The sequence below is a fragment of the Melanerpes formicivorus genome, unplaced genomic scaffold (genome assembly GCF_026170545.1).
Source record: "Melanerpes formicivorus ecotype bairdi unplaced genomic scaffold, bMelFor1.0.p_v2 SCAF_25, whole genome shotgun sequence".
NCBI classification, from domain to species: Eukaryota; Metazoa; Chordata; class Aves; order Piciformes; family Picidae; genus Melanerpes; species Melanerpes formicivorus.
The window spans coordinates 12,257,731-12,273,508 of record NW_027142377.1 but is presented as its reverse complement, the minus strand read 5'-3'; the positions used below and the strand labels follow the sequence as shown (position 1 = coordinate 12,273,508).

Here is a 15,778-nt window from a genome sequence, read left to right as displayed (position 1 = left end):
TCTAGGTTGAATATTAGAAGAAAACTATTCAATGAAAGGGCTTTCAAAGCCTGGAATAGGCTTCCCAGGGAGGTAGCTGAATCCCCATCTCTGGAGGTGTTTAAAAGGAATAGAGATGTGGTGCTGAGGGACATGGTTTAGCAGCTGATGTTGTGGAGTGAAATAACGGTTGGGCTCAATGATCTTGAAGATCTTTTCCAATCAAGCTGATTCCATAATGCTATGATTCTGTGGCCCCACAACTACCAAAAGACAATGCAGTGAGCATAGCTCTTACACAAAATAAACTTTCCTCTAATACTTTCAGATTTTCTTACTATTTGGATTATGGCTATGATCTGAAAGGTATTATTCATTAGTATTATTTGAAGTGTCTGCTATTTTATAGTTTAGTTGAGGATTATAAGGAATCAGTATGTCAGCAAAATTCCAGTTAGAAAGCTTCCTGATAAATAACTTGTGTGTGTTTTACAATGCACACAGGTAATCATGGATCGGTGAAATGTGCTATAAAAGCTTTACCAGCACATACATGATACTTGTTGCATAAACTATGCCTGGAAAAGCAAGAGATACATGAAATCCTTCCAAACTTTCCAGTTCAGAAATAGGGTCCTTATGCTGCACTATCAGTTCTACTGTACTACTGATTCTTCTCTGTATCCTACATAGTAAATAAGTATTTGCCAGAAATCTTACAGAGGTTGAAATCCTTATGGATGACTGGAAACAAGTACATTGAAAACCAGAACAAGATGAAGAAGAGATGAGAACAGTACAGATTGGTAGGAACAGGACAGAAGGGATCTCAACTTGGGATATAGGCAAAAATACGTGTGTGCATTTTTCTCTACAGCCTGGGGCAGGAGCCAAGGTTACTGACTCTCACTTCTCTTCTACTGGCAGCGAATACATATGAAACACACCAGCAGCATTCCCCACCTCCTCCTGGTGTCAGTCCACGCAGAGCATTATACCTTCTACTGCTGTTTGTTACCACAGTAGTGTACGTGACCAATACAGTGGATATCAAAAGTTCCCAGTCTGGCTGGTGGCCTGTCAGAGATCCAGTGTGATTCCACATTATGGAATTTCTGCTTCTTTTCAGCTTGCTCTTTTTAAAAGCAAGGAAATAATACCCCCAGACCTTGCACACAGAAATATAACAGATGTAAATGAAGTATTTCACAGTTTAAAAATTCCCACATCAAAATCACTTGTATAGCTTTGGTTTAGCTGGTTTGTGCATACATATTATCATTTACATGATCACATCTTATCCCATCTTAGGCAGAGAACAAGAGCGTAAATGAAAGCTGTATAAAGAATGCTGCCATCCATAGGACTCCTACTTCCCTGCTTTCAAATGTAAGTCAGAAATGTGAAGATGCTTTATTTCTCTCTCCATACTAACTTCATCAGGATGTAGAGATAGAGGACAATCAAAATATAAATGTGATGAAGGCAGGAGGTGGGCTGATTAGACAAGGAGCTTGAGACATGGAGCAGTGGAGGAAAAAAATGATGAAGGAAAACAGGACAGAGTGAATGGAGCAAGTGGAAGCTGGGACTGATCTGAGTTTCATGTGAGGAGAAAGGATAGTCCCATGACTCTTCTGGAACACTAAACTATGTCCTACTCTTTTGGTAGAGTTCATCCATTTTCACAAAAGCTCAGTCATTCATCACACAGAACTGCTGAATTCCCACAGCTCCAAGCAAATTCTGTGGGTACTTGCTTTGAACATACACACTGCTCTACAGTATGAAGGACTCTGAGAAAGTGACCCCAAAAGTCTCAAACTGAGCAATCAAAATTATATGCTCAAGTTTTTCTGACTTTAAAATGGGGATAATATCAATCCTGACTTACTTCAGAGTGTAACTGCAGATGAAAATTAATCAATTCATTTAATAGCAAGATAAATTACTTTGGAAATACTCAGATGCAGTGGTAGTGATAAATGTGTGAGTGAATTAGTAGCTGTGTCTTGAGAGTACAGTTTGAGGGAAGCACAGTGAATAACAGGCAGGGCCACACACGGCATAATAAAGAAAACAGCAGAAATTCATTAGTCACTTATGCAGTGGTTACTGTATGCCACATGCAACAAATTACTTTGCTATCCTATGGAAACATATAATCAGACAGTGGACTGCCTTGTAATGAAAATGCAAACCAGAACTGAGTTAAGTTAGCCTGCTCAAAATGTTAATATTTCCTAACTCCTGAATTCACTTCAACAGAGCTTTGATGTATTCAATAGGTATTATGATAACTGACAAGAAGTTACCCCAAATGCTAAGTAAGCAATCTATTCTGAACCTAAAAGTATAACTTTAAATAGGACTTAAGCTTGTTCTCTTGGCTTAAGCAAAGTCTGAAATTCTCACTCTCCAAAAACGTCATGAGACACGACAGAGGTTTCAGGTTTAAGTGGAAACTTTATAAAGGCTAAGAGCAGCAAAGTATGTGCTTAAAGTATCATTCATGCTGCCCCAAGAGTCTTATCTGTGTTTGCTTATGAAATTAAATTTCTTCAGCCCATCCCAATTGAAAATCTCGGTCCAAACCTGAGTTTCTCTGGGGTTATGTGCTCATGTCTTACTCTGCTTATACTTACATGTTTTCCCCAATATTGAGTACATTCCTTCCCCTTACATATCCCACAGCCTTCTAGCAGACTACACCAGTACTATGTAAATGTATGATTTCAAAGTGTTATTTTCAGTTGGGTGTAAATTTCATTCCATTGCTGGCACCCAGTGACTAGAGTAGCTAAGACTAGAGAGCAATATTACCTCGGAAGCTCACTCATGCTTGCTTTATTACCTTTCCCATGTTTTACAAGGTTTGTGGCATTTTTTCATCAGGGAATGTACTAAACTCAAGAAATATTGTTTAAGGCACTCATGTATGTAAAGACAGAATCCCACTAAGGAAGGCAGCATAAACTATCCATTCATACTTTCCCTACCCAATTTTTTAACTTGTTACTTGTGAATATCTTTCTGTGTTAACAACAGAACCAACTCTCTATGTACAGCATCACTGTATGGTACCACTAGCAAAATACTACAGTTCCTCCACATTGAGAGCTGCATTTGAGAATGTGGTGCAGTAAGACTGATCAAAGCTAAGTCTCACCATTCTCTAACTTTCATTGCTCACAACTGTCACTCCAAAGAACTGAAAGGAATTGTAAAGAGTGCATTTTAAGTAGGGCAATAACTAAGGAAACACTAAAAACCACAGTCAAATGAGGAAATACATTAAGCTGTTAACAGTGATACAAACCTGGGGAAAAAATATGCAAGCATTAGGGAAAAAACAAACTGCTTCCCCTCTAATTTATGACTGAGAAAGTCTAGCACTTGACTGGTTGTGCAGTCAGAAGCATTTCATCAGTCTAATCACATGAGAATTTTCTTTTCTAATTAGTGAACACAAATGTTCAGGAAAAAAACACAAACCAAACCAAAACAAATCAGGAATTCAAATATTTAGATGAAATTCCAGCAGTTCTGACTTTTGAACCTAACGAACACATGTAAAGGAAAACTGTGTCACCAGACTTATGTATGAGCCAGCCAGCCTATATGGGAATTTATAGAGGCTTCAACGCACGCTCCCAAAAGGATCATACCCTTCTGCAGCAGCTCTCCCCGTGGTGTTTCTAATTTCTGATACAAACACACACAATTTGCAGTCAAACAAGTGTTTACAAAGAAAATAATTGTTCTTTATATCTTACTTGAGTTCTTGTGAGCTTGTGGCCAGCATACTTCGAATGCTTTTGTCAGCCAAGGGACAGCCAGATAAACTGTAAGACATGGCAGGACATACAAGTAAGTTAATCTTCTCGTTAACTGGACGCTCCCAAAACAAACACAACATAAAAATTCAAAAGTAAAAGTTTGTAATGCAGAAAAGCGATGGGGCAAGTGCTGAAATATTGAATTCTGTAATATAGTTAACCCTCTGAATATATTTATTTATCAACATTACATCAAAAATTACATACTGCAAATGTTCTTGTTTGTTTGTTTGTGTCGCTAAGAGCTGGGAAAATGTAACAAGAAAACAGTATTTCAGATTCCTGGGTTAACTACTTCAATGCTTAAGGATACTTTGGAAATTTTAGTAGTCTATTTCAAAATAAAAGACGTTTATACAACACACAAATTAGCATGCTTTTAAGGTCAACATATATTACTCAAAGGGTTAACACATAGTTCAACGTTTTACTTTGACAGCATTGTTGAGGTAAGCTGAAAACAATAAATTGAAAGACAGAATCCACCATGAAAAAAATGAAGTCACACCTTCTATGTGAGGCGTAATTACCAGTCACATGACCACTCCCATCACACCCTGGTGTTGGACATCTGCCACCAAACAAAAACAAAAACAGCCAAAATAGTAAGTATGTTTAAAAAAAATAGGCTTTTAAAAGTTTCATTGTTTCCAGTTTAGCTGCAATGACTGCAAGGGGTTTTAAAGCATCCTAATTGAAAAGCTGCAAAATGAACAGGTTTAAATGAAAATGGCTCAATACAATATAGCATCATTAAGAACAAGCAAATACACATTAGCTTATCACTTTACTTAACTGGCAGTTTGAAACATTTATATGCTGCAAATGTTGCATGCTCATACTGCAAGGCGTATATGTACCCATTTGTTTAAAAAGAGACAGAGAGAGAGAAGGTTAAAAGGAGAAAAATAATTTCACCTCACATTATGCTTACGTTATTAAATCCTTTTTGCTCTCTTTGCATTGAGGGTATTTGGGTTTGGGACTTGGGATTGTAACTTCACCAGGATACCGTCTTTCTTCAAGTGCCTCTTGGAAAGGATCCAAATCTTCTGGCTACAGGCAAACACACACGTTAGCTTTAGCAAGGTGAGGTTACCACGGCACAAAACAATGCAAACGATAGAATCAGAGAAGATACTGGGCTGGAAAAGGCCTCTAGTGGTCATGTAGTCCAACCCCCCTGCAATAAGCACGGACATCCCCAGACAGATCAGGTTGTTCAGAGACCTATCACATGTGACCTTGAATGTCTCCAGGACCTCCCTGGGCAACCTGTTCCAGTGTTCCACCGCCCTCACATTCTTTCTGATTTCCAACCTAAATCTACCCTTCTCTAGTTTAAAACCATTGCCCCCTGTCCTAGTGCTGCATGCCCAGTTGTTTTCTCCTTCTTTATTCTATTCTACCATCTATTGAACCTTTAAATAATACTTGGACATTTTGGACGTTTGGATAATTTGGATATTCTTTAATAGTTTTTTCACATGTGGATATTTTGGGTACTTTAAAATAATATTTGGGACATTTTGATATTTAGATATTTTAAAATAATATTTGGATGCTTTGGATATTCCACAGTGTGTGGAATTAGAATTTATTTAACTAGAAAAATATTAAAAGCAAAATACATTAATTAATGTTTTAAACGGTTTAAAACACCTCAAAGATGAAACCGAAGCAATCTATACACAGAATCTCAGTCTCAGGTGAATCTCAGTGGATCTGTCTGGCAAAGTGGAATGATGTAATTCATAACAAATGTCACTGGTGTGCCCAGAAATGTACAAAAGTCTGTTATGAAGTATCTGAGTGCATTGATTGAATGATTCCTGCAGATGGTGCCATAAACACCACAGTGGAGACAGGCAGTTCTGCCTGTTCCAAAGAGCCTGCTCTGCTATCTGGTTTACCACACATTTCCTTGGAAGTGACAGATTTCCTCCTAACTTCGGGTAAATTAATAGCATTCCTGTCGTTAACACCAGATCTAAAATGCACTTTGTACTTAGTGAAAATGCTCATTTGTTATATACAACCATAGAATTGTTTCAGTTGGAGAAGGTGTGTAAGACCATCAAGTCCAACCAGTGACCCAACATCAGCAAGGCCATCAAACCATGCTGCAGAACAACAGATCTACACATTTTTTGAAGACATCTAGCGATGGTCACTCCACCACCGCCCTGGGCAGCCTATTCCAATGCCTGGCCACCCTTTCATTAAACAAGTATATGTTTCAAAGTTGCCAAAAATACTTTTATGGCTTAATTAAAGTTAATTTAAATTAATTAAAAAAAAAAAACAACAACAACAACAAACAAACAACCAGCCAACAAACAAAAAAAAACACCCAGCAAAAAAATAAACAAAGATATGTGCTACACAGAAATTATGGTACTGCTTTTCTGTTACAAACAAACACACACAAAGCAAAACCAAAGATGAAAACAACCCAGCAAACAATCTCTAGAAGTCTTCAACCAATTAAAGTGCACCGGGTGCAGGGTTCTGAACTGCACAGTGGGTGGGTAAGGATTAAAACACGATGAACAAAAGCAGTGCCACCACATCTTGTCAGGAGGCCTCTTCAGTGTCCTGGCTGTCCTAACTTTTGCAAAGTAACATTCTGTAACATATTTTCTTTATTTGCCTCTTCCCTTTAAAAGGCTTTTTGCTGCTGTCTTGGTATTATGAATTGAACAGTAGCACTGATTTCTAATATCCCTTCTTTTATTCTTGAAAGGAACTAGTTCATGAATACAGGCCCTTTCACACACAGAGCTATCAGGAGTGCATAAGTAATCTAGAAGATTAGCTGAAACAGTTGAAAGCTTAAATTATACTCTGTTGCTTTTGTTTAAATTGATTTCTGTGTAATACATACTTTCAAATACTCAGTACATCATTCATGGTTTTCAGATTCAGAACAGTGTCTTGTCTTGAGAGCTGATTATCCCAGTATTGCAGTTATGTCAACTCGCTTATACAGAGCAATGCGATCTGGATATAGCAAAGAATCTTCAGTGCAGAAAATATTGTTAACAAGATGATACTGTTAGAAAACATGATTCACATTTATGCTTAATGTGTGCTAGCGTGATGAAGTCCTAAAGATTAACCAGCAGAAAGTCCTTTCTTGGTAAGAAACCCACCATTTTTACCATGTGTTAATTTTGTTTCCTCTTTCCCTCCAAATTTCAGAAATGTAATGAGCTAGCAAAATTAGATCACAACAAGAACTGATAGATGAAAAAGACATACATTAATCTCTTTGGAATCGTCTTCATCTATCCTGCTGGGCTTCATTTTTGTGTAGTCCACTGGCAAGTCCCAGCAGTCCCCCTCATTCAGCTGGTAACACCGGTTATTCATCACAGCTTGCCGCTGCGGGGACATTGGCTCCAGTGGTGTCAAAATGGTACAGCAACCATCTCGCTGCCTCTGCTTGTTCATGCTCAGATCCAACGTCCCATTTTCATCGACTTCCATATCAGGATTCTGTCAAAATAAGAAAGAGATTGTTAATTCAGCTTCATACCAGCAAACTGTCACCTCTTCTGGAATCTGATTGCCTAGAAGAATGATAAAATGCTTTGCCATTCCTGTATAAATTGTAAGCATTGAGCCCCCTCCTACACATAGCATGATGCTGTTACACAACATTAATGCTGTTAAAGTAGATTTCTTCCTGAATGGCTAATCTGATGTTTGGGGGAAGAGGGGAGAGTCTCCATTTCCCATCCTGCCACCCAGCACACAGCTACAAAATTTGGAATAAAAAAGGAGAAATCTCCAAAGGTATTTTCTTGTTGTTGTCTTTATGTTCCTGATTTATGCAGTGGCAGGTGAATATCTCTGAGCTAACATCTGCATAATTCTTGTTTCCAGTCCTGACACTTGTCTGGGTGATTAGAGTAATAAAAATCAGCTAGCATCAAATAATCTTTGTTTCTTTGTTTATTTAACATTAACAATCGATGCTTGAAGAGATAACATCAGAAAATTGAGCAGGGAGGTAGGGCACCCAAAGAAGTCCTTTTGGACACCATTTGCCAATGAGCAAAGATACTCAAATTTCACAGTTCCTTCCCTGCAGATGGATTTCACATAGCTTTTTGTTAAATAAATTTAGGTAGTAGAATAGTTGCAACAATCCTTGCATCAGTTTTTGCAGAGACTGAGGTTCTGTGAAAAATTGGGTTAGTATGGGCTTTGACTTTGTCTTTTATAGGTAGAAACAAGGGTTTTCTAGCTTATTAGATTTGGAGAAGATACTAAGATGCTATCTTATTAAGATAAGATACCTTAAAATGAATTCAAGTTAAAGAACAAACAAACAAATTGAGGACAGGTAACACAGAAATGCCCACAGAGAATCCATCATATTTTAAAACATATTTGGTTTCAAAGCTGGTGTGGATGCCACTGGCTCCTCACATCTCATGACTTTCTCCCCTTTTGAGCAACAGCAGAGCTGTGGGAAAGCACTGGGGATGCAGACCTCGCTGAATTACGGCATGTTGTCAGAGCAGATATCTAATTGCTGCTATCCTGCTCATTTAATTTAGAAAATACTTGTTCATCTCCTCAGACTCAGCCTTTCATACTCAAGACAGGGTGACACATGAGGAGAGAGGGCCTTTCTGCTTTTGATACAGAAGATTTTTAGCATTTTGTTCCAACATTTTTTCCATTGTGCTGATATAGAGAACAACTGCATTTATTTACGTGCCAGGAAGAGCTCTCCTTCTTCAACAGCATTAAATAGATTTATATAAAACCTCAGTATTTGAAAACAAAGCCACCAGCCTTTCTGGCTAAAATCACAGTTATCACTGATACCTTTTGCTACAGGTTTAGTTTGTTATGCACGATCACAGGGCTTTTCACAACGAGAGGAAGAAAACCTTTGTCTATATGTAGAAGAGCAGAACATGTCTGCCAGCTCAAAAGCTCTTTTACAAGCACAATAAAAATGTTTCCTCTGCACAGCATCTGCTCGCTCAGCCATCTAGTGGCCTCCTGTAGGTAGCATCGCACAGTTTGCTGGCACATCTTAAATATTCATTTCTTAAGAGCTTTCAGAGTTGAAACGTAACATTTGATAATTAAAAAGGAAAATAGATCTGCTAAATATTGAGTGGATGTTAACAGTGAGCTGATTTTCTTAATACAGAAAAATTAACAACAAAAGGTTTCATTTGTATCTGCATAACATTTCATAATCTGCTGAGCCTCTGTGAACACACAGAACATTAGTGACCCTGCATGACTGTGAAGCATACTCAAAGTAACCTGCACTGGAGGTTCTGCTCATTTCCAATGCACTATGCAGTGACTGTACTATCACAGACAGGAGAGAAATTATAACACACAAATAGCATAGAGTTCTTTGCAGTATATCTTACAACCTCAGGTCCCACTTGTGACTTGGAAATGAAAATACATCATCAAATCTTAATCCCTTCACGAAACATATGAATCAGACTATATTTAGAGAAAAAAAATAAATCAGCAGTGCAATTAAACCCTCTTAAACATCCCAAGCATATTTTATGATTATAGATCTCCCCAGTAAGAGACACATTTAAGAGGAGTACATGCTCTCAGTATCAGCAGTTTATACACCGACCAGGATTCCCCCAGATACTTGTGAGGAATTTGCATATTCTTTTCCTCCCTGCTTCAGCAGAGCCACCAGATTGTGTTAATTTTGAGGAAAAGAAGGAGAAAAAAAGGAAAAATAAAAAAAGCAAGATGTACTAAAGCTATTCTTCCATCTACCAGGGCCACAGAGCAAGTGCAGTAACGAGAAATCTTCATTAACAAACAGAATTACTCATTTTTTTACCCTCGCACAGAGATCCTGAGGCTTAGTGGAGAGGTTCTGAGGCATCTCCCTGCAGCGAGTGGAGAGGTTCAGAATAGCAGTAGCAGCCATGTGCGCTGCCTCCATGTCATGAGTATAGTCAAAGCTGCTCTTGCTGCAGGTACTGCTGGCACTGCTGCCTCCACCACAACTCATATTGCTGCTGCTGCTAGGGGCATAACTGCTTGTTGTGCTGCTGGTTGGACTGGAATTCTTACAGTAGCGTTTAGCTGTGGGAAGAAATATGACAAGGATGACTCAAAAGAAGGAGCATTCTGCATAAGTGAAGAGAAAAACAAACTGCTGGAGGTGAAATTTATAATGAGCAACAGTAACCAATGCCAAAAAAAAAGAAAACCCAAATTAAAAAGCTTGCAGTAAGAATGATGGCTGTATTTCTTGATTTCTGCCTGTGACTGTTATGTGCTATGCATGTGAGTTTGTATGAAATAACTGCCTGCACAAACCTGTATGATGTGATTATGAATTGTGCTGACAAACAGACTGGATTTAGAAAACAATAAAAACACAGAGCCATTGCTTTTACTCCACATATGTAGTCAGACAGAAGCTAGGATCTGCTTGGTTATTTGTCTTTATTAATGAGGGGCAACGTAACACTATGGGGCTTTTTCTGTTTACATGAGAAAACTGTCAATTTAAGGTCTAGACTCCCCAGAGCTGCTAGAGATCAAGCCCACTGATGGGCTTGGTCTCTAGGCCACAGAGCTACTCATGTCCTCATACATCCCAGGCTTCCTAAAAGGTTTCTTCTTCCTACATCACAGGCAAATATTATGACACTGGCCGTCAGAAAGCAGAGGAACATGATGGAAGAAGAAAGGCAGTGGTCACATATGAGCTTTACCATGGCTTGCACAAAGGCAGATGCAGCGGCTGTGTAAATGGAAACAGAGAGAAGTGAAATGTCCCGATCTTCAAACAACATGAGTACCTACTGCTCTTCATAAAACCAATTAGGACCCATAGACACCTCTTCCTGCTTACAATGAGGACCAACAGAAGCCATGAGCAGTCACAGAAGAGCTAAGGCACTGACAAAGCCCAGGTCCAGCCTGTCTAAATACAACACAGAACTATTGCTGCCTTTAAGAAATGCATTTTGCAGCCAAAGGTATTATAGTAATAATGGAAAACAGCCCTATTAGCCCATTTAGTTCTCCAGCCCTCTTCCCCAACAAATTGTTTCTGAAGTGTTTAAACTCTTTTTATGTGAAAAGCAAGAAGGTGTGAGCTCATCTCCTAAATCTTAGCATTTATGTATTTTCATTAAAAGAAAAAAAAAAACAAAAAGCCAAGGTCAGAGGATAAGTACATGCATAGAACAGCATTCCTTAAGATGGAAATGTACACTGCAGAGATCATACCTTATAGCACAGTATAACAATAACCAACTAGCATGCTGATTAGGGAACTATACAAAAAAGGTCAGACCCCAGCTACAGCTCCTCCGTGATGGGCTCCATTGAAATGCCAGACTCTTCAGGTGTATTTGTCTGAGCAGACATACATATAATAATCTGCTCCCATGAGCACAGGCCATTTGTGAAATAAAGGCTGCTTTGGTTCAAAAGAAGAATCTGAAAGCAAAATATCTCTGCTAGAGCTTATGTCACCTTCCTTTCTCTAAAAAAATGGGGAAAAAAATAACGGTGGTGTTATTTTTACTGTAAAGGAAATAGCATTTCACTCAATTCAAACCAGATGGAGGTGTCTCAGGAAAGCCACATAATGCACAGGGGGTGACTGTTTTATTGTTATTTTTTTATTTAAGTGAAGTGAATGCTGAACATTCATCACATTTCTTTGTTTTGAACACATGGTAGCACTACTCTAGCAGGGCATCATTCACTAATAATAAATCTGTGAACTATCTCCCAGAGTTTCATTATTAATATAGTCTGTGGTGGTCATTAAAAATTCAGTATTTGTCCATTGTTATCTGCAACAACATCCGAGACACATGAGAATTTTCCTATAGTTATGGGAGGAAGTGATGGAAGAATTCAGTCTCTACTGAATCAAGCACCCTCTACCACTGAACATTTCAAATCAGAAGTATCTTTCAAAATTCATATGAACAAATAAAGATTTCAGTCACTTGCCAAAAAAACCCCCAAACAGTTAGTCTTGTTATAGCAGATCACAATTAGACAGACATAAGAGACGTGTTACATGGGAAATTATAGAGATGTATATGAGAATGTATGCTAAAGAAAGAGAAAGGAAGAGGCAGCTTTACACACAGGAGTATCAGAAACGCATGCAGGCCTCGATATGGACTCCTCTGTGGCCTTGGTCAAACTATATTATCCCTTAAATTAATTTTCCTTAGAAATAGAACATTGCTTCTAAAATGTAGTTGTGTTGTGATTCACTTGCAAAACACTTTGAGTATGTAAAGTTCTCTAAACATGCTACACCATTATTAGCTTTTTGACTACCAATAATTTAAGTGAAACTGACTTAGAACTGGCCATAGTTATTTTACCCTTCCTGTATCCCTGTTTTAAGATAAATCACATAATCCACTGTTCATTTGACATTAGCTTTCCAGGAGAAACAAAGGTCATCAATTTACAATGAACTAAACCAAGGTGATTGCTAATGAAGGAAAAGCTGCATTGTTTCAATACCTGATAATTCAGATTGACCAATTGCCCATCCCTGTAGTATCAGCTTTTGGAAGTTGGATAGTCCACCTACTTTCACCCAAATGAAACTGTATCTGGAGTACACCTTTCCCATTAGAAAACAGACACAAACATAACCCAAACTGGCCTCCCATCAGACATGCCTATGGGCTGATTACAAAGAACCCCGCAAGGTCTGCAGGCTCCTCTTGCTATTTAACAAAGGAGGAGTGTGAGAGATCCCCACAAGATAAAGGACCGAAGGAAGACATCTGGAATGGAATTAAATTCCGTCCAGGCACCTTTGTCCCCAGTGTTGGCTAAATACTGAATGTCTCATGTGCATTAATTACAGTTTCAATGCTTTTTCTGACTTGCACAATAGGAGATTCAGCTCATCCAACTTCAGATGAATGACCTAGTCATTACAGTCTTCCTATACAGCCAGTAGAAAGAAATAGGAATTTTCACGCAGTGATTCACCTGACAAGTTTTTAATAAGCACTTCAGAAGGAGATGAATTTGGTACAAACTAGAAGACAGGAGGTCTGACTTAAACATAAGGAAAAATTTCTTCACTTTGAGGGTGCCAGAGCACTGGACCAGGCTACCCGAGAGGTTGTGGAGTCTCCATCTCTGGAGACTTTCAAAACCCGATTGGACACGTTCCTGTGCAACCTGCTCTAGGTAAGCCTGCTTTAGCAGGGGGATTAGGCTAGATGATCTGCAGTGGTCCCTCCCATCCCCTACCACTCTGTGATTCCCATTCCTAATATTTTCTCAGGGTTTTTATGGAAGGAACCAGGACAACTGGTGGAATGAGAGAAACTCTTGCTATCACCTGAGTAACTGAAAGATTTGTCTCCTCTGCCTGCTGTGTCTAGCTGGTCTTACCTCTATTTCTCTATACCACAAGCCCAATATCCAATGCACAATAAAACTGATTTCAAAGGAAAACAAAGCCCACAAACACAAGATTTCTCAATGATTTTCACACCATCCTACCCCACAATACAAAGTATCCACTTTCTGTTTGTTCTTTACTAAAGCTTACTGGGAAAAAGAAATATCTACCAAACAATCCAAAGGAGCTATTTATGCTCATGTCACTCACAACCATGTACTTACTGAACATACAGTCCCTTTCTCTGATCATGAAAATGCAGTGCTAGCTTGCAATTTAAAAAGGACCGAGACATAAAGTTATTAAGTTTAGACTCTTTGTTTCACTTTACATAATCAAAAAAACTGAAGGTATTTTTATTTGCAAGTTCGTCACCACCACCACCTTAGGTGTTTCAAGACTTTTCAGAGCTAAGCCTGCTTAAACATAAGCATGTTTTGCAAGCATGCACAGCAGGTGGATGTTCTGTGTCTCTGGAATGACTTCAGTAGCAAGAACAAATATGAAATCACCTAAAATACTGCAAAGTTTCTTGAGAACAACAACAACAACAACAAATGTCTTTTAAGGGAAGATACTCTTCCTGAAGTTTCCTTCCTATTCAGTTATGTACAATACCTATCAGCAAAATCCTTGTTCCATTGAAAAGTAGTGCCAGAAGCAGTGCCGATCCCAGTGTACACAGGATGTAATGTAATTGTTTTATGACTGTAGCTGACTTCTGTGAGGAACTGCAAAGTCCTTTGTCAGTTTAATTCAAATATGATGGAATGCTTTCCTAGAAGTTTGACAAAAGCCACTGACAGGTCATAAAGAAAAACTCAAGTCAGGTCTCATCTCTAGGACCACATTGGCACTCCTGTCCAGCCAAACTGCACACACATCACTTAGAATCAGGTACACTGTGTGCCATGGAACAAATCCATAGGGAATTAGCCTTCATTTGGTTAACAACCTTCTTCAGCTGTTCTGAGTACAAAAGAACCATGTACAGTCACTATAATGTCATGAATTACATGTACATGTTGTCCCTCAGTCCTCCCTGGCTCACATTATTGAACACTGAAGCAATCTCATTTGAATTTAACCTCCAATTAAAATTCCTATTTACATCCAAGGAAGATGAAGTGTGCATAAAGAGAGTGACCTATATCAACCTCACCCTGCAACATTTAAGGCCACTGATAAACCTGAGTATTTTCAGGTTCTTGTGCTTAGGCAAACAAGTAGAGGCTCTTAAATGTGAAAAACTTATATAATTTATTTAAGTGTCAGTAATGTGATCTGAAAGGATGCACATCCACGGGATCCCCCACGATACTCTGGTACACATAAACAACAACAGCTAATATTTCATTTACCTTATACTGATGGACACTCACTAGTTTATTAACCATGGTTAAAATTAGTGCTTTACCTTTATTACTGTTCAAGCCCTTATTCTGATAGAGGCAAGCAAGAGAAGTGTGTGAGAGCAAAAAAGGGGGCACTTTTACTCAAAAATACGTCCTCTTTCACTACCATTTTCCTTCCTCCTATAGTGCCAGGGCATGCCTGTTGACACTATGAGAAAAGCAAAGTACCCAAAACAGAGAAAGATGAAGGTAAGAGCTGTAGCAATTTTCCCTTTCCCCACTTACCTACTTTTGAATGTCAAAGTATGTGTCAAGCAGTGCATGGCAACAACAATATATTGTTCTGTATAGCATGTTTATTTCTGTTTTCCTTAACAAAAATCTGGCACCTGCCTTAAGGTTCCTATCGTAGTCTGAGAGTAAAAGCAAATATTTTAGGGAAAAAAAAATCATCCCAACCCTGTTACCATAAAAAATAATGTAAAAATAAAAGAAAATCAAAGTTGAAGGCAGTTTGGTTTTGCACATCTATAGCGTCATAGAATCATGAAGGTTGGAAAAGACCTCTAAGATCATCAAGTCCAACCCCCAACCCACAACACCATGCCCACTGAACCATGTCTTTAAGTGCCATGTCTACAAGGTCTTTTTAACACTTCCAGGGATGGTGATTCCACCACCCACCTGGGCAGCCTGTTCCAATGTCTGACCACTCTTCAGTGAATAGTTTTTTTCCCGCTATCTAATGTGTATCTCTCTATATGTGTAATTGTATTGCTCTGGAAAATTCCTGATGTCCTCAAAAGCTACTGCTAAATACTTATTCTTCTGATGCTGCGGTTCATTCTTCTCCAATAACAACATCCTCTTGCCTAACAGACCCCATCTATCGTCTCCTCCTGAGCTGAAGCTGCTTTCAGCCTACTCCTAAACATGCTACTTCTGTTTGGTTTTCCAGAGAATTCACTAGCGTATTCATGAGGACAAAATGAGCAGAAATGCCTCATTAAGTATCAGCGATGTCTGAAGTGCAAGGGGATACAGATTTTATCTTTCCACATTGCCACAGAGTGAGTACATTATCTTTATGGGTTACCTGAAGTACCATACAGAGATGAGAGTCCTAATGTGACCCTTGAGGCCAGGTCTCCCAGCTAGCACATAAGGACTAATTC

At 38.7% G+C, this 15,778-nt stretch overlaps 1 protein-coding gene across 24 annotated transcripts in view; it reads right to left on the bottom strand.

Moving 5' to 3' along the window:
- MYT1L (myelin transcription factor 1 like) overlaps positions 1 to 15,778 on the bottom strand; it is a 299,847-nt gene that overhangs the window by 48,094 nt on the left and 235,975 nt on the right. For 17 of the 24 annotated variants that reach the window (XM_068153377.1, XM_068153376.1, XM_068153373.1 and 14 more), the window contains 5 exons: positions 9,673 to 9,920; positions 7,083 to 7,319; positions 4,753 to 4,874; positions 4,327 to 4,389; positions 3,756 to 3,824 (listed from right to left, as the gene is read on the bottom strand). In XM_068153377.1, coding sequence (XP_068009478.1) covers positions 3,756 to 3,824; positions 4,327 to 4,389; positions 4,753 to 4,874; positions 7,083 to 7,319; positions 9,673 to 9,920 — 739 coding nt within the window. The remainder of the gene's footprint in view (positions 1 to 3,755; positions 3,825 to 4,326; positions 4,390 to 4,752; positions 4,875 to 7,082; positions 7,320 to 9,672; positions 9,921 to 15,778) is intronic. The other 7 variants (XM_068153382.1, XM_068153384.1, XM_068153385.1 and 4 more) reach the window with 1 other exon arrangement.